The sequence below is a fragment of the Dasypus novemcinctus genome, chromosome 15 (assembly GCF_030445035.2).
Source record: "Dasypus novemcinctus isolate mDasNov1 chromosome 15, mDasNov1.1.hap2, whole genome shotgun sequence".
Lineage (NCBI taxonomy): Eukaryota > Metazoa > Chordata > Mammalia > Cingulata > Dasypodidae > Dasypus > Dasypus novemcinctus.
The window spans coordinates 92,241,374-92,259,807 of NC_080687.1; the positions used below are offsets into that span (position 1 = coordinate 92,241,374).

Consider the following 18,434-nt stretch of genomic DNA (forward strand, 5'->3'; position numbering starts at 1 on the left):
CCTGAACTTTTGAAAAGTGCCGGCGGGTCATTTCTCTTAAGTTCTTCAACATGGCATGTTGGCATATAGAGTAGGAAGGCCCAGTGGAGAGCAGATGTTTATATGTTTTTAAGTCTTATGCAGCATCTGAACATTTTGTTTTTGTTGTTCAAAGAAACAGTTTCTCTCTGATTTCTACTCAAAGCTTCATTGTATCTAGATCTTTTAGAAAGTAGAAGAGCAAACAAAATGAGTACTAATGAAAAGAAATGGTAAAACATTCCCGAGTGGAGGGGAAGGTCAGTGAGATTTTTAAGCGAAAAGTCTGAACTATAGAGTAGACTTGTGGACCTAGAAAGCTGGAAGAGATCCTAGAGATTTCCGTAGCTTTATTATGAGATGCCAAAGTCAAGAGTTGGAGAGTTAACTTCCCCAGAGTAATATTACTATTTAGTGACAGAATAAGAATTAGAACCATTCCATTCTTTTTATTGACTGTGTTTTGTAATACTTACCCTTTAAAATTCCTCTCCTATTTTTTCTGGAGCTAGGTGGCAGGATATGGATAAATAATGTATTACCATGAAGGTATGTATTTATACTCATTAAGAGTCTTGATTTCAAGTAATAGAAACCGATTAGGAAACCAACGTAGTCCCCCCCCCCACCTACCCCCACCCCAAATTAAAAGGTGAGGGGAGAGTTTAGGAAGGAAATGGGAGTATTTCTCAGAGTTGAACAAATGGGCCATTGCAAAGCCTTGAGTAGTATGAGCTTACGTGCCTTCTTTTCAGAGTTCTTCCTTGGCTATGTCCTTGCAGTGATTTCTGGTGTGGGTCCTTTAGGAGAAAAATATAAGTTCCAGAGAGAGAGAAGGAAAGACAACCATAGCCATTTCTTAGACTGTACCCACTGCCTTCAGTGCCCTTCCTTCTCGGTGCTTCTGCTGTATTAAGATCACTTTTATATGTTTGTTATCCTACTAGACCAGCAGCTCTCAATGTGTCGTCTAGGGGTCCCTAAGATTCTTTCAGGGGGCCTATGAGATCAAAACTAGGTCCTTAATAATATTAAACTTCTTTTTGGCTTTTAAACTCTCCTAAAATTTTCTCAGTTTTAGTTTATAATATGGTGAGTGTAGATAGCTAAAACCTACACACACACAAGCAGAAGTTCTTAGGGATCCTCAGGACTTTTTTTTTTTTTAAGAATCTTTAGATTACATAAATGTTACATTAAAAAAATAGGGGATTCCCACATGCCCCATCCTCCCCAGACACACACTTTCCCACATTAACAGCAACCTTCTTTGGTATGGTACATTTGCTAAAATTGATGAACACATATTGAAACATTGCTACTAACCGTGTGTTTGAGAACTGCTGCCTGAGGCTCTGCACACCTTGAGGACAGATGCCATATCTTGTTGTTACTCCTGATGCACTTTTGCATTATCTTCTGCATAATAGGAACTCAGTAAATATTTGAGAAATGTAGGAACAACAACAACAAAAAGACATATTAATTTTCAAGTATTTATGCTCTTTCAAACTGAGCCAACAGAGTACTTCTTGGTAGGGGTTTTGTATTAATACTAGGATCTATAATTAACAGCATTGGTGTGCAAGTGGATGCTTTGAAACACTTTAAAAATGAATTTCAATATTTAATACCTTTCTCTTGAAATCTTAAGCAATGTTTTGAAGAAAAAAGATCTATGGTCTAGTGGATAGAATATGAAAATACATTCAGGTGAGGAGACTGGAGTGTGAAGGTTTAAAAAAAGAGAGTAGGCAAATCATGTTTAGCAGGCTCTATCATAAGGAAGTTTTGTTTTTGTTTGTTTAATGTAAAAGGAGAAGAGGAGATGGTGAGCGAACAGAGGTGTGGGGTTATTTAAGAACAGCCAGTTGGAAGAAAAATTTCATTGCTGATGATTAAGTCTTGTCCTTTCACCTAAGAAGCATTTGAAAGCTATTTAGGTTTGAAAAGAGGTTGTGATGGATAAAAAATTACAGTTTGGGGAAGTGAATGTTACTGCTTTGTGTGAGCGACAGGGATTGAAGCATGGTGGCTATGTTGAAATGAGCAGGCACTTTGGATGCTTTCTCCCCTTTCACATGTCACACAGAGAAGGTTGGCAGCAGAAACCCTTAAATGCAAATTAAATCGGGCCTGTCCACCTGAAGTATGTACTGCTAAATAAATGGGAAGAATGCACAGTGGTATTAGAAAGTAGCTCTTTAATATTTAACATTACTACACACATGAATATGTGACAAAATTATTTTCAGGGATGATAGTCTGGATTTATTTTGTTTTTAAAAAAGGATTGAGGGAAGCGGTTTTGGCTCAACTGATAGAGCGTCCATCTACCATATGAGAGGTCCAGGGTTCAAACCCAGGGCCTCCTGACCCGTGTGGAGCTGGCCCATGCGCAATGCTGATGCACGCAAGGAGTGCCCTGCCATGCAGGGGTGTTCCCTGCATAGGGGAGCCCCACACGCAAGGAGCGTGCCCTGCAAGGAGAGCTGCTCTGTACACAGAAAAGTGCAGCCTGCCCAGGAGTGGCGCCACACACGGAGAGCTGATGGAGCAAGATGATGCAACAAAAAGAGATACAGATTCCCAGTGCCACTGACAAGAATGCAAGCAGACACATAAGAATACACAGCGAATATATGGAGAGAGTAGAGCAGAGCAGACAACGGTGTGTGTGTGTGTGTGTGTGTGAGAGAGAGAAGGGGAGAGAAATAAATAAAAAATAAAATATTTTTTTAAAAAAGGATTGATTTGGGTTTTCTTCATTTAAGATACTTTATAAATTTACATTTCTGAAAATTGCTATTGTATAATAACTGAAGATTTTTCTAGATGGAACTTTTGGCTTCAGTAAAAAGGCAAACTCGAATACAAGATTTGCTTTTACTTTTTAAAAGTTCACATTTTAATCTTATAATTTAAATTCAGAAATAAGAAAATTATTTCTATATTTCTAAACTTAAATTTAATATAAAATAATTGTGGCCCTCTTACTATTTCCTTCCTGGCATATTTTGGTATAAGGTAGACATGTAGACATCACTGCTTTTTCCAACCATCTGACAGTCTGTACTTGAGATTTGTTGTGTATGTTGTGATGACGGTTCCTAGAAATAGTGAAAACATACTGTGTTTATAATTAGCACTTAGGGGTTACAGTAAAGAACTCCAGGTTTTGGAGACTAAAGATAAGAGTACCTAGTAGAAATCATGCAGCATGCTTCAGTATGCAGTCGCCATTTGGATCAGTTTACCTGGCTCCCAGTGAACTGTATGCTTCTCCTAGTCATCTTTGTGCAATGCCTAGATGGTGCCTTTGCAGAGTAGGCATTTAGTTAATGCTATTGGAATGAATGAAGTAATTCACCCTGAAGAGGTGAATCATAAATGCATTGCTGGTGTACCAAGGGATTTTCTGAATCTCTTCTCAAAACCCTTGTGAATTTTCACAGAAATATTGTGGTCATGTGTTTAGGTTTTGGTAAACCTGATGCCATCATGAGACATTCATATATGTAATATCAGTAAGCTAATGTATTCCAGGTGACTTCACAAGCAAGCTTGGTGCCTAGTAGATGGTCAATTAAGTGCTAGCTTTTGTTTTCCTTCTCTGCTTTTCAGAAGTTTTATGTCAGGGTTCTCCAGAGAAACAGAACGGATAGGATATATAAGTAAATTTTGTAAGATTTATTATAGGAATTGGCTCATGCTATCATGGGAGTTGGCAATTCTGAATTCCATAGGGTAAGCTGTAAGTTGGGAACTCCGATAAAGGTTTCAAAGAATTCCCCAGGAGAAGCTGGGGCTGAAGTAGAAGTAGAAATTCTTCTTCCCAACTGCTGAAGATGTTATTTCTTACTTTAAGACCTTAAGCTGATTGGATGAGACTTCTCTCATTGCTGAAGGCCATCTCCTTTGTTGACTGAAGGTGTAATCAGCCGTAGATGCAATCAACTAATGATTTAAATCACTGAAATACTCCCACAGTGACAATCAGACTAGTTCTTGCTTGATCAAACAACTGGATACTATAACCTAGCTAAGTTGAAATGTGAACCTAACCATTACAGGGTCCTTATAAGAGTTCTTACTAATGGTAGGGAAAAATGCTTTGTTATTTGGACACATATTCAGAGTAAAGTTCTAGTTTGACATACCTGAATTCATAATGCTGCTGGAAAACAGAAAAGAGCAACTGGCAGGCTGAACTTAGTAAACAGAAAAATCTTTTAATGACCCACCTAATTTCACAGTATTCTTCTGAGCTATCCTTAGCCATGGTGTATTCTGGAATTTAATATGTGTACACATACACACATACATACACACAGCCCATCTTTGGTTTAGATTTGTTATGTTTTCAGAAGTTACTTCTCTGCCAAAGATGATAGCTTCCATACCCTTCAAAAAATTGTTTTATTTGGTTTTATGCCTCCTTAAGTCACCTTATTTGGAAAGAGCTATGTGTATAAAAGCTGTTATTGGAAAGAAGCAATGAACACACTTGACTAGAGCCCTGTTTGTTACTAGCCGAGAATAAGGTTTCTCTCTAGTCTAACCAGCGATGCTGCTTTAAAGTTAAGACTCTTACTTTTGTTTCCTTTATTTATATTGTTAATTATATTTTATTGTTGTGTGGTTAGTGTGTCAAAAGGCAGTCTTGGAAATGATAAATGTTATCTGTAAATATATTTTGTTAATTTTTTCCTTTCCATTCAAGATAAGCTTTCATTGGAAGGAATAGTGGTACAAAGAGCTGAATGCAGACCAGCTGCCAGTGAAAACTACATGAAATTAAAGAGGTTGGTGTTTTTTAAACTTTAAAATTATACCTGATATTTCCTTTCTGGGATGGGGATACATATGTATTAGATTGCCTATTGACTACATGAAAACTATGGTTATTGTTGAAAATGTGTGCTTCAGCAGTGTTTGTGTGTGTGTTTAAGGGTGTTTTTAAAACCAAAGAAGAGTTTCTTTGACATTGGGAAACTTTTAGAACCTGGGTGTTTATTGGAGGTATTTTAAGCGACTGTTAATATATCCTGGAATCCAAGTGCTTTTTTTTAACCTTCTTTTTCTAATTGGTCTTATAAATCTTGAGTCTGTGAAGATAAGTAATAGGATCTTTGTACTATTTTATTTTTCAAAGACTGGGCTTTTCTGATAAAATGTAAAGGAATTGCATTTGCTAGAATATCATCCTTTTCACCTATAGATAACTTTTTTCCTAGAGATTTCCTTCAGGGTTTCCTTCCGTATACTTTTGTATGTGGCTAATATTTTGTAATTAATATTTTAAATGATGTTTGCAAATTCTTGACAACCCAAATCTTAGGACTTTCAAAGAGTTAGCATATGTATAAATGCTAAAGAAATGTTTTATACCTATTTCATAGTTTATCTGCAATGTATTTCAGTCCCATATAGTTTATATTCACCTCTTACTGTGTGTCAGGTGTTTTTTTAGGAGCTAGGAAAACAATAGGGAGCAAATAGACAAAACCTCTGTCCTTACAGAGACTTTACATTTAGTGAATTGCAGGTTATACAGAACTGATAATTGAGAACCCTGTTCAAGCGGTAGCAGCAGCCTTTCTGGAGATCAGCGTTCTCACCTATAAAAGAAGCAGGTTGAGCTGGATCGTCTTAAATTTCATACCATCTTTTTAATTTCCCCTCTTTCTCAATTAGATTAGACTCTGTCTCCGGGGAATCAAACAAAGAGACTGATTTTCTCATTCAGTAATTCCTTTAATTTAAATGCCCCCCCAGGGCAAGTAGAAGGATGGCAATCAAAATAAAATTTTTTAAAACAGAAAATAGCTTTGGAACACAGCAGAAAATCTTTTTCTTTTTTTTAATCTATAAAGTTTATTATATAATACAAGTCTTTTTGAAGATTTATCTTCTTCAAATAATTGCTGGAATTGAAAATTGGAAAATACAAAGTCTGCTTACTGAGCTGCTTGCCAAAATCTTTTTTATGAGGTCTTGATTTTCTTTAAAGATTTTCTAAAGATTCCTGATGATGAGCTCAGGCAAGTCACCTGCCATATTTATGAAATGGCTGCTTCTTTCTTACCAAAAAGGGAATTAAAATTGTTTGGCCTTGTTTGTACACTAAAAGATGAGCCATTGTATATTTTTGTTTTAACCTAAGGAATGTGGAAAGGAAGCAGGGTGATTCAGGTGACAATCATGTGAGTTTCATAAAGTAAATGACACATTAATCTAAGTCTGAAAGGATGAGGGTTTTTTTTTGATGAGGTACGGAGAGACGTGTAGGCACAAAAGCACAGGAGAGACTTCAGGCACCTACAAACAAGCATCCAGTGCAGGACTTGTTTGAAGAAATGGTTGAATTTCCAGTCCAGACCTCTTTCTCAGATCCCTAACTTATACATTCAAAAGCCTGCCTGGATGTCTAATAGACATGTCAGATATGTCAAAAACCGAACTCCCAGTGTTTTCCCCAAACCTGTTCTACCAGCAGTCTCTCTCATCTTACTTTTGCACACTCCATCCAGAAACCTTTGCTACATCCTTGGCTCCTCTCACACAGTCCACATCCAGTCTGTCAGAAAAACTTGTGGACCATACACATCCCATGTCTGACCATTTCCCACCACCAGTATGAGCGGCCATAAAAGATCTCTCACCTGGATTGCTCCACAGCCTCCTCTCCAGAGGCTTCCACCCCTGCCCCACCATAACCTGTTCTCAAGATCGCAGCCAGAACAGTTAAGTCAGATTGTGCCATTCCTCTCCACCCAGATGTCATTTGCTATGTTTCCTGTATTACTCAGAATAAAACCCAAGTCCTTCTAGTGGCTACAAGGACCTCCCTGATCACCCTGCCACTCCTTCTTACCCCTTCTCTCCGTCCTCATCTTTTTGCTTCCCCCTCCCTCACTGTGCTCCAGCCACCCTGGTATTCCCACAGTCCATGTGCTTTCTAGGCACGCTTCTGCACAGACCTTGGCACTGACTGTTTTTTTGCTGCCTGGAGCATACTTTCTCCAGGAAACCATATGCCTCACCTCCTTAACTTTTTCCAGTCTCTTCTCCAAGACCACCTCTTCAATAAGGCCTACCCTGACCATGCCGCCTCCTACTTGTATTTTCTTCATAGCACATATCGCCTCCCAATATACTATATAATTATTTATATTTATCACCAATTTCTCTCTACTGCAGGGTCAAGCCCCCGTGAGGGCAGAATTTGTTTTGTGTGTGTCTGTGTTTTGTGTGATATACACGCATGCACACATGCACTTACACCAAGTGCCTAGAATATTGCATGACATGTTGGTAGTCAATAAACATTTGTTGGATGAATGAGTGGCAGGAGATAAGGTCTGAAATGTAGGCTGCGGTTAATTGTTAGTCTTAGACTCTACGATAAGAAATTTGGACTTGGTGCATTGTAGTTATTTAGGGAAACCCTAAAGGATTTTAAGTTGGATGGAATATGGAGGGATTTGTATTATAAATAGATGCCTATTGTGTAAAGACAGATAGCAAGGAGATAAGATAGATTCTGATAAAATAATCTAATTAAAAATATCTGCATGACTAAGCCAAAGTCGTTTTAGTGAGAAAGGAGAAAAGAGATAGGTTTTGAGGCCATTTGGAGGTAGGGTCAATAGAACTTGAATTCACTTCACACTTCTGCAGTCCCGGAGTGGGGATCCAGATTGTTGGTGGCTCTTGGGGTCTGGGTTCCCTCCTCCTGCAGACCCCCAAACTGGCACCATACCATCCTGTTTGGTGCACGGCAAAGTTTACACTGATGAGGGAAAAGGGGTAGGAAAGTTTTTGTAATTTCCCTTTATTTCTGCTTTAATTTAAATCCTGATTGGCAATTTATATAAAAAGTTTAATTGAAGTAGAATGTACTTAAAGTACAACAAGCAAGACCAGTGGATAAATTATCATAATAAGAAAGTTATTCAAGTTGTGAACTGTATCTCATTTATTTTGCTTATAATTATTCAGCATTTTCTGAGTGCCTACTGTGAACACTATGGTAAGACTTAATTAAATGGGAAAAAAAACAAACCACAAGTTACCACAGCGTACCTGTTCCCTAGAGTTTATGATCTTTGACCTGAAGAAACACACACACACAATTGATTATCTAAAGAATATATTTACTGAAAATACCGTGGGAGAAGGAATAGAAATGCAGGGATGCTATTGCATGTAAAATGGAAAGACAGATTTCCAGGTGTAGGTGACATTAAAGTAGAAATCTTCAAGAATATAATTGGCAATTCAGTACTTGAAATATCCTATACCTAAATTGTCTCACGTAACATTTTTCAAGTGTTCCCTTCTGACTGCGTACACCTTAACAACATTCAAGTTTTTTGATAATCTGGCTCTTGTCTCACTTTCTGGCTTGCATTTTTAGCTATTCTCTTTTACATAGACATCATATAGAGTAACACTGCCCATTGTTATCTTAGATATGCAAGGTGGTTTCCTGTCTTATGCCTTTGTTACATGTTTGATCCTCTAAATGGAATGCCTTATCAACCTTCTGTCAAAATCCTCTGACCTTTGAAACCAACTCAGATGTCACTTTTTCAGTGAAGTCTTCTCATGGCTTCCTCATCCCACCCAGTTAGGATCTGTCATCCCCAACTTCTGCATTTCCTTGTACTTATTTATTCTTTTTTAATGGCATATATATATAAATGTCTTTTTTCTGTTATTTTGTTATTTTTCTGTTATTTTTTCTGTTATTTTTTGTTATTTTTTCTGTTATTTTCTGTTATTCTGTTAGGGTGTACAGAGTTGCTTCTTCTACAAAATTAGGTTGTTGAGAGCAGGGACTCTGAGTTTTCTTTTTCTTTCCTTTCCTGCCCTCCTTCCTTTCCTTCTTTTTCTTTCTTTTTTTTTTTTTTTTTTTGTATGCTCAATACTTAGCATAATGTATTACAATTAATAAACATCCAGAAGTATTTGTTGAATAGAAATGGATTGAAATAGTGAGGAATGGAAAAGTTACAGAAATTGGAAATCATCAGCATTCAGCTAGTTTAGTTTTTTACTCAGATCTACACTTGAAACCTGGACTTGATTTTCATTTCGTACAGACACATTGTGTTTTGAAAAGGGGAAAGTGAGTACAAAACAAGTACAGAAACATTTCACCAATAATATAAAACAGTCTCCAAAATGTATAAGAGAAAAGTAGTCTCCCATTTCTAGAGTATTGGGAGAGAACACCTTTCTATCAGATAAGACTTTTCTTTACTTGTAAGTTAAGGAGCTTTTTTTTGTCATCAGTGAGTTTTTAACTGTATTATTAACAAATAGCGAGTGAACTATATACTTTTTGTAACATAAACGGCTATATTGCAGAAAATATATTTATAAATAGTGCTCTTGAAAAATGATCAGTCTTTTGTGGGAATTTAATTTTAATAATAAATTCTTATTATAGTTTTAGCTGATAAATTAGCCAAATTTTATAAGAATTATAACTTCCATATTAATCAAATGTAAGTGGAAGATGCAAAGTGAGTGCGTCTGTCACTCATTTAGATAAAGGTAGAAGTTAAATACATACTAGCATTACAGTAAACCCCAAAACTGTGTAAACATTTAAGTCAATGATATTCAGGCTAAGAAAGAAGTGAATCCTACACTGTAATTTTCTTTTGTCAGAGCCCATCACATATTAATAGTCCTGTAAGAATATGGTTAGCCACCAAGAAAAATAACCCAATAACTTTGTTTGGCCGTGTTAAAATTCTAACAATCTAACTTTTTCATATGGAGAAGGAAAAAAATTTCCACTGTGTCTGCCTATTACTTTCCCTTTATCTGACATTAATTTGGATTGATAGGAATAATATTTCATTAGGAAATTCATTTGACTTGGTAAATGTAAATATATTTTATATCAGTGCTTGTCTGATGTACTAATTAAAAATGGATCTAATTTGAAGTAAGTATAACTTTTATTTATTCCCTTTGAATTTTTTCCCTTATTCTATGAATGATAATTTATATTATTACCCTATTTTTAATTCATTGCACGTTTTTAAATATGAAAGGATATGCTGCTGAGACCAACTCAGCAACAGGTTTGCATGAAGAGAAGGTGATGCAGAACTGAAGAAATAAAAGGATGGAAAGAAAAACACAAGAGAGAAAATAAAGATGGGACCAGGGGACTCAACAGCTTCTGGAACTGAGAGCCTCGACCCTAGTTTCCACACCGTATTTATTAGAAATTACAAAGCCGTAGTTATCTGTGTTTACTTTCAAGGCTGCTTGTTATTAAAGCTGCAGCCCCTGCACTGCTAGGGAGCAGGCCATACAAAGTTCAAATGCTTCCTCACGCAAACAATTTTCGTGCTGACCAGACAGTGTTCCATCTAGTCAAGGCCAGTGTTCCTAAGCCCACACTTCTTATCTGCGTTATGGAAACGTTCCAACTTCAAGCCAGGTTCCCATGTTCAAATTCAAGCTATTTTCCCACATTTTCCCCTTTTTGTTTTTGCAGAGTAGTGAAGGCAGATTTGGTGATTTCTTGTATATGTATAAGACATCTTAATTTATGATTTTTCGAAGGAATGTCGTAGTAGGAAAATATCTGGCTTTTTAAATTCTGCATGCTGTGTCACCAACTCATCTAAAAATATTTGCCTCTAAAGTCTTTACTCTTACTTTTTTTAGTGTTGATGAGTTTTCTTCAAAAACCTAAGAAAGTTTCACCCACGTGTCTGACACCTGAAGTGGGGGCATTCCTCAGCCCTGGGAACAGGTGGGGCTTGTCAGATGAAGCAGAGAGGGTGTGGACAGGCAGAGTCATAGATGGCGGGTGACCCCTTACTGGATAAGAACAGACTTGCCGAATGGAGAGGCCCGTGAAGCAGGGAACAGAGGCCAGCCTCCCCATCCAGGGGCAGGATCAATAGTCCTCAAGTAACCGAACCCTGTTGACAACCACCTGAGTGAACTTGGAAGCGGGTCCTTCAGTTGTCAAGCCTTGAGGTGATTGCGGCCTTGGCAGATCCTTTAATTGCAGCCTGTGAGAATCCCAGAGCCAGAGGACCTAGCTAAGCTATACCCAGAATCCTGACCCACAGAAACTGTGAGATAATGTATGTTGTAGTTTTAAAACCTCTAGATTTTGGGGTGACTTGTTATGCAGCAATGGGTAACTGACACACTGGTGTACAAAAATATTTACTCTTCTTTCATCGTCCTTAAGATCAATACATTCACCTTGTCATTGCTTCATCTTCCAGCCTTCTCTTCATACCCCAGAGTCTCTCAATTCCTGGGCAACCTCACGCCCATAGCATCCCCCTTAAACCCAACATCTTTGTGTGACCTGAATGGATAGTTAAAACCATACTATATGGGGAGCAGTTGTGGCTCGAGTGGTTCAGCACCTGCCTCCCACATGGGAGGTCCTGGGTTCTCTTCCCAGTGCCTCCTAAAAACAAAAAAAAACCCAACCAAAGAAAAGCAAACAAATGAAAAAACTAACTCAGTGGAGCCTATGTGGCTCAGTAGTTGAGTGCTGGCTTCCCACATATGAGGTCCTGGGTTCAGTCCCTGGCCCTGGTACCTAAAAACAAACAAACAAAGCACACACTCATACTAGGCAGCTTCTGTTGACTAGTGAACTGGGAAAGAAAGTAACTACAGGAGTGGGTATGTCTTAATCTCAGGGAAATTAAGATAGTATAAAGGCAGAAGCCTAATCATCATCCCAAACCACAAAGGTCCCTTCCCATGAGGATCCCAAGAATCATAGATAACAAAGGAAAATGAAAAATGAGAACTCAAAGCCCTAATTCAGTATAAATTTTATGTGAACCCAAAACACCAGAACATTTCATATGGATAAACTGCTGAACCATGTTGTTTAGGCCTGTCATCTTTAAGAACTTCCATCTGCCCTCAACCTTACCCCAAATGATGACACCAGCTGGCTATCCACATTAGACCAAAAGGATGAGAGTATACCGTTACAGAGAAAAAGAGTTGGACATTTCTCTCACATAGGATTGTCTTTTAGAGCTTATATTCCTTGAGAAGTAGAAAATAGCTGTGAATATCAGATATGTATTCATTATTTTTTATCTGACAGTGGCCACCCACAAGTAAACTTGGCCTAATCAATCAGATTAGAAATTTCTCCTTCCAGGAGATGGGCAGAACGATGTGTAGCGCAAACTCAAATGCAACGACACACACAGAGGGCTGCCATAAAAGATGTTGCCTGTATTAGTTTTTTATTGCTGCCATAACAAATTACCACAAACTTGGTGGCTTAAAACAACGCAAATTATCTTATAATTATGGCGGCCAGAAGTTTAAAATGAAGTGAATCTCACTTGGCTAAAACCAAGGTGTCAATAGGGCTTTGTTTGTTCTAGAGGGTCTAGTGGAGATTCCATTTCCTTGCCTTTTCCAGCTTCTAAAGGATGCCTGGATTCCTTGGTTCATGGCTACCTCACCCCATCTTCAAAGCCAGCAACCTCAGGCTGATTCCTTCTCACCCTGACAACTCTCTGGTTCTCTCTCTTCTGCCTCACTTTACCACTTACAAGGACTCTTGAGATTACATTGGCCCATCCATTTAAACCAGGATCCCCATGTCAGATCAGCTAATTAGCAAAGTAAATTCCATCTTTAATCTCAATTCCCCTTTGCCATGTAAGCTAATATAGTCATAGGTTCTGAGAATTAGGATATGGATATCTTTGGGGAACTACTATTCAGTCTACCACGTTGCCTAGCCCTCCAACATAGGTATTTTAGCACTTCCAACCCCTGCCATTCCCTAGGGAAACAATGATAAAGAAGAGGGCCAGGGAACCCTTTCCAGATCCCAACATTAATGCCTTTGGCACATTAGAGTAGATGGAACTGATTCACTGGATATCAGAGAAACCAGCAATACCCTTACCAAGAGTGAAATTTTGAGCAAGTCACTTAAAATCTCTAAACTATTATCTATTTGCTCATTTATAAAATGTGGACAACAGCCCCACTGGGGGGGAGTGAGATTTGAATGTGATATTAAATATATATGTATACATCTGAATCCCAAAGCATCCTCTCCCTCCAGAATTTCCTCACCCCCTATCGCCTGTTTTCAGCTCGGTGCACAACAACAATACATTTTCCAGCCATTCTTTTTCATAACACGCTGGAAGGAAAATAATCACTTCTGCCTTTAATTCCAGAACATTCACTGCGTGTACTCTTTGCAGTTTTCCAAATCACAAGCTAATTAAATAGCCCCCAAAATAACAAGTAGTTTTAAAAGTAGATTAAAACATTGATATGGGCCTGTAAAAAAAAAAAAATTCCACCTTCCAGAAAATGTCTCAGGGCTAGGAAACACTCTCCTCAGGGGCAGTAGCACCCGTGAATACTTCCCTTGGGCGAGGACCATTTTATCTCTTCCTGGAGGGACAATTTATTAGTAAGCAATTCTGGATCTGTGAAGATGCTTGATAATCGAAGTAGTAATGTGGGGTGTCAGACACAGAATAGGTACTCAGTAAATGTTTACTGGTGTATTACTCTTATGACAATTACCTGGGCAAAAACTCCTGTCCTGAAAATTGGGCTGTCCATAATCACAACTCGGGACATTTTGTTACAGTTCTCATGATAGAGAAGACTTGTACATGAGGATTCTTTTGGAATCGTTGCCCTGAGGTAGGTAAATTAGTTTAACTTAGAAATAGAATAGAAAGAGAGATAGAGAAGAGAGGATCTGAGACTCAGAGTCTGTGATAATCCTCCTTTCAAAACAAAAGTCTAAAGCAGGTGTCTAGCCTCAGGTATTCTCCTGGTTCAGACTTGGGAACTGAGTTACTCTCTTCATAATCTTTTCATCTATTTTGTTCTCTGTCTTCAAAGATTCCTTGATGTGGTCATGATCAATTATATGTATTTATCAGAAACCCATGGATTTTTAGTTTAAAATGTTTCCTATTGGGATTCAAAACTTTTCTACGAAGTGTAAAGGACTTTTTAAATCAAGAGTTTTGTTTTGTTTTGTTTTAAACCAGTGTAAAGATAGGTTCCAGAGACCCAGAAGTCCTTCTGAAGAGCTAAGCCAAGTAAGGCAGCTAGCTTGCTCTGCCTCAGTGTGTACTTGTTCTTACATCCTTTCCCCTTGAACTGCTCCTTTTATATTACCCACTTAAAATGAAGAAGTACGTGAGGGTAGCTGGTTATCTTCATTTGAAAAACTTTTAAAATGTATTGTAGTTGACCAAGATGGCAGTGAGAGACACTGCAGGGAGTGTTGTTACCCCTCAGCATCTTTGAACAACTAGCAAAAACTGGCAGGGCCATCTTCCTCAAAACTCCGGAAAATAGTTAGAGGGTTGCAATAACTGGGCAAGAGCAAATCAAGAAAATGCAGTTTTAAAAATGGTAGGAGCGGGAAACTGGTATAGCTCAGTGATTGAGCACCCAGGATCTCTTTTTTAAAAAAAGAATGATAGGAGAAGCTCATGGTGCCCTTGCTGGCTCCTCCCCGCTGCAGTGTGGGCCCTGGCCCTGTTCAGAGGGAACAGAGTAGTCCCCATGTGCATACTGGGGTGCCTGTGTGTTGGTGCCAGTCTATCCAATGGCATCTGAAAGGCCGGACCAGGAATCTTGTTTCAGGCTCAGGCCTTCCAAGGCAGGAGGAGCTTGCAGACACCAGAGGAGTATAAGAAACCACAAAGTCAAAGCTGCCTAGGGCAAAGGATTACCTGCTTTTAGTCAAACCAGCATCTGGGAGGGAGAGAAAGTCTGTTTCACAGGGAGTCTTGGGGAAGTTCAAATTCCTGTAAAGGGAGAAATTCCTGAAGCCACTGGCAAGCACAAGCCCAGGACGAGACAGGCTAAATCCCAGAGTTAGCACTTACAAATACTAAAGTGTACAATGCACAACAAAATATTACAAGACAAAGAAATGGGAAATAATGGCCTATCCAAAGAAACAGGATGAAAATCCAGAAACCATCAACAAAGAAGCTAGACTTTGGGCTTCCCAGACAAAGACTTTTAAAAAAAAAGATCCTTAATATACTCAAGTAGATAAAGGAAAACACAGGGAAAAAACTAAAGGATATCAGGAAACAATGAAGAAACAATATGAGAATCTAAAAGGAACCAAACAAATACCGGGGTTGAAGAAGACAATAACCAAAATGAAAAATTCCCTCAATGCTTTCAACAGCAGATTGTAGCTGGCTGAAGAAAGAATCAGTAAACTCAAAGACAAGACAGTTGAAATGATTCAGCCTAAGAGCAGAAAGAAAAAATAATTTTGAAAACTACCTAATAAATAGATAGTTGTGTTAAAATCGCAAAAATGCCAATATGTTAAACCCACCGCAAAAAGCTAGGCAAAGTGTTTTGCCTAGAATTTTTTAAAAGACTGTAACTGGCCGTCCTTGGGAATGATCACTGGTGTAAGGAAGACTTCCTAGGGAGCCTCGCGGGGGTGCTAACACACTCTCCTCCAAAGAGCTGTGGCAGCTGCAGCTCTCCTACAAATCTTGAGCTGCATACTGCCCTGAAGATTTACAATTCTGACGAAATGAGAATTTCCAAATGATTGTAAAAGCTATTGGAGATACAGATATAAGAATTAAAGCTACAGAGATTTTATTTATATAATTTCTTACTTTATCCTCTGATATTTTCATTTTAAGATAGAAGGAGGGAGGAACTTTTTTTCAGTATCTGGGTGCTGTTTTCCCCTGAACATCTCTTGCCTTCTTTAGAACCTCCCTCCTTTTCTGCCCACCTTTTAGCTATGTGTCCCTCAGGGTTCTGGTCCCTTGTTATTCTGCTGCCATTCTGACTCAAATGTGCACTATTTCAATACCAGACATTTTCTCTCTTCTCCACATACATTATGTGCTTTCTCCTCCCAGTGTCTGCAGTGCCCTTTGTTTGTTCTCGTGTTTGGCAAACTCCTGTTCATACTAGAAGATCCAGCTCAAATGTCAAATCTCCCCAACCATTCCCCTCCAGATGGGATAATCACCATCTCCCCCAAGCTCTGTTACACATTTTCTAATAAACCACTAATGACATTTTGCTGTTCATTTTACTTTTATTACTTTGACTTATGTGTCTACTAAGTAGTGAGCTCCTTGAGGTCAGGGCCTGTACCTTATTCATCCTTGTTCTAGCAGCTCTGCATCTTCAGTAAACATGAGGAAAATAACTGACAGTGCTCAGCATTTTTAAGTTAAGGTATTACAGTTATTCCTTGATTAATGATTCTCTCCAGAATTGAAAACTCCAAAAAATGCATTTAGCTGTGCTTAGGATTCAAATTGCAAGTCCTGAGAGGCAGTATTGGCATGTGGTAGTGTTTCTACAAAGCTTCACAGTTTTGCAGGACAAAAATATCTCAGTATACGATTTCTCTTTGTACACTCACAGTTGAAAATCAACAGGGCCAACCTTTGGCAAAACTGTGAAGTCTGGAAAGTTTATCTTCATTATCCAGGCTTCTCTTTTTCGCTTTTCCCCTTAGTGATGTCTATGTTTAGGCATCTACTTTTTATCCTGTTCCGATTCTTTCTCTTCTATCAAATCTGACTACATTTTAAGAAGGAATGGGCTTAAGTCAAACTGGGCATTTAATTTTAAGTCTTTCATTACTAGATGTGAAATGGAAGCTATTAAAGGGACTGTTCAGGGTATTTGGGATAGGCAAATTTTTTTCATGGGGAGAGGACAAGACAGCCTTGGAATTTTACCCATTATAGGTTGGCCCCAAACACAAAATTTCATAGTCTTTTTAGTTTGCTAGGGGTGTTGTTACCAGGAGAGCCATCTCTCCTGGGCCCAAGTAGGCAGATCCTGGCATAGCTGCACTTATTGGTGATCTATTCTGCGAATTTACAATTGGTTGCTGAATGTGACACACAGAAGTGTCCATTTTCCCTTGAGCAGGACCAGGGCCATCACTAGTCCATAAGGGGCCTTTGGTGTAAAGTAGAAAAAGGTGTCTCTTCCTCAAGTGTTTTTATCTGTCAGAAAATTAGGGTGATTCACAAATTTTGCTGGACAAGACACATCACTGCCATCTTTCCAGAAAAGTGTCATCATAATTATACGAATCTTTGATGTGCTTGATGTGAATGTGCACCTTAAATGCAGGCACTGTTGCACACTGCAGACCAGGTGTTCTGGTTTGCCAAAGGCTGCCAATGCAATTTACCAGAAATGGTTGGCCTTCACAATGGGGATTTAGTAACTTTATGCTTACAGTTCCCAGGCTGGGAAAAATGTCCAAATCAAGGCATCCGGAGAAGTTTGCTCCCCAAAGACACACCTGCAGGTGATCCCGAACTTCTTGTCACATGGGAGGGCACGTGGTGCCATCTGCTGGCCTCTGCCTTCTCCTCCAAGCTCCACTGCTTTCAGCTTCTAGCTGCTCTTTCTGCGATTTTCTCTTTCCTGGGTTCCGTCCGTTTCAACTTCTTGCTCTTGTGGGTTTCTCTCTGAGCTCCTGGGTCTTTTGTCTCTTTTCTCTGTGGCCCGCTCTCCCCATATTTATTCCATTTATAAAGGACTCCAGTAAGAGGCTCATGCTCTCCTGAAGTGATCTAGTCAAAAGTCTCACCTACAAATAGTTTCACACCCACAGGAATAGATGAGGTTCAAGAACGTGATTTTCTGGGAATACATACGGTCTTAAACTACATGCCAGATAAGCTTGAGTAGGAGCTGCACTCACCAGCTTGCTACAGGCCTACGTGTCCTCTTTTTTACCAGCTTAAATTCTTAAAAAGTTATTTGCAAGCACTGGAATTTTCAACCCTTCATCTGTGATTCCCTGAAGTACTTAAGGGCTGAGGAAAGATACCATGTGTTCCTTTATTAGGGAACAAATGTCCATTGAGTACATTGAATCAGTAGCTTCTAAATGGTCTGGGATCGTTAAATACTTCAATCAAGGGATTTAACTTACCTCTATGGGTAACTAATTTAGACTTTGGGGTGATCAGGCTTTAAATATTATTACCTTGTTAACTGTTCTTAGTAGTTTGTCACATAGACCTTTCTTGACCACTCCTAGATGGAATAGTAGAGCTTCTCTCCACTGCCATTGCCAGTTTCTTGCTATGCCATTACCTAGTTTTATTTATTCTTAGCAATTTTCACTATATAGGACTATCTTAAAGAACTGATTATTAATTATGGATTATTGACTGTCTCTCCATCACCTAGCATAGTGCCTAGCACATAATACTACTCAATAAAAATTTGTTGAATGAAAGGATGGATATTTTCTATAATCTTTTTAGCCTCTTTTGTTTTGGAGTCCATTTATTGAAAGTTAGATTTTTTTCCTTTGTTGAATTCTCATGAGATTGAATTAACTTTCATTTAATTTACAA

At 38.6% G+C, this 18,434-nt stretch overlaps 1 protein-coding gene across 1 annotated transcript in view; it reads left to right on the forward strand.

Annotated features, from left to right (window-relative positions):
• Nucleotides 1-18,434, forward strand: part of GTF2F2 (general transcription factor IIF subunit 2) — a 176,281-nt gene that overhangs the window by 95,632 nt on the left and 62,215 nt on the right. The window contains exon 5 of the mRNA XM_058276654.2: nt 4,742-4,823. Within this exon, the coding sequence (XP_058132637.1) occupies nt 4,742-4,823 (82 nt within the window). The remainder of the gene's footprint in view (nt 1-4,741; nt 4,824-18,434) is intronic.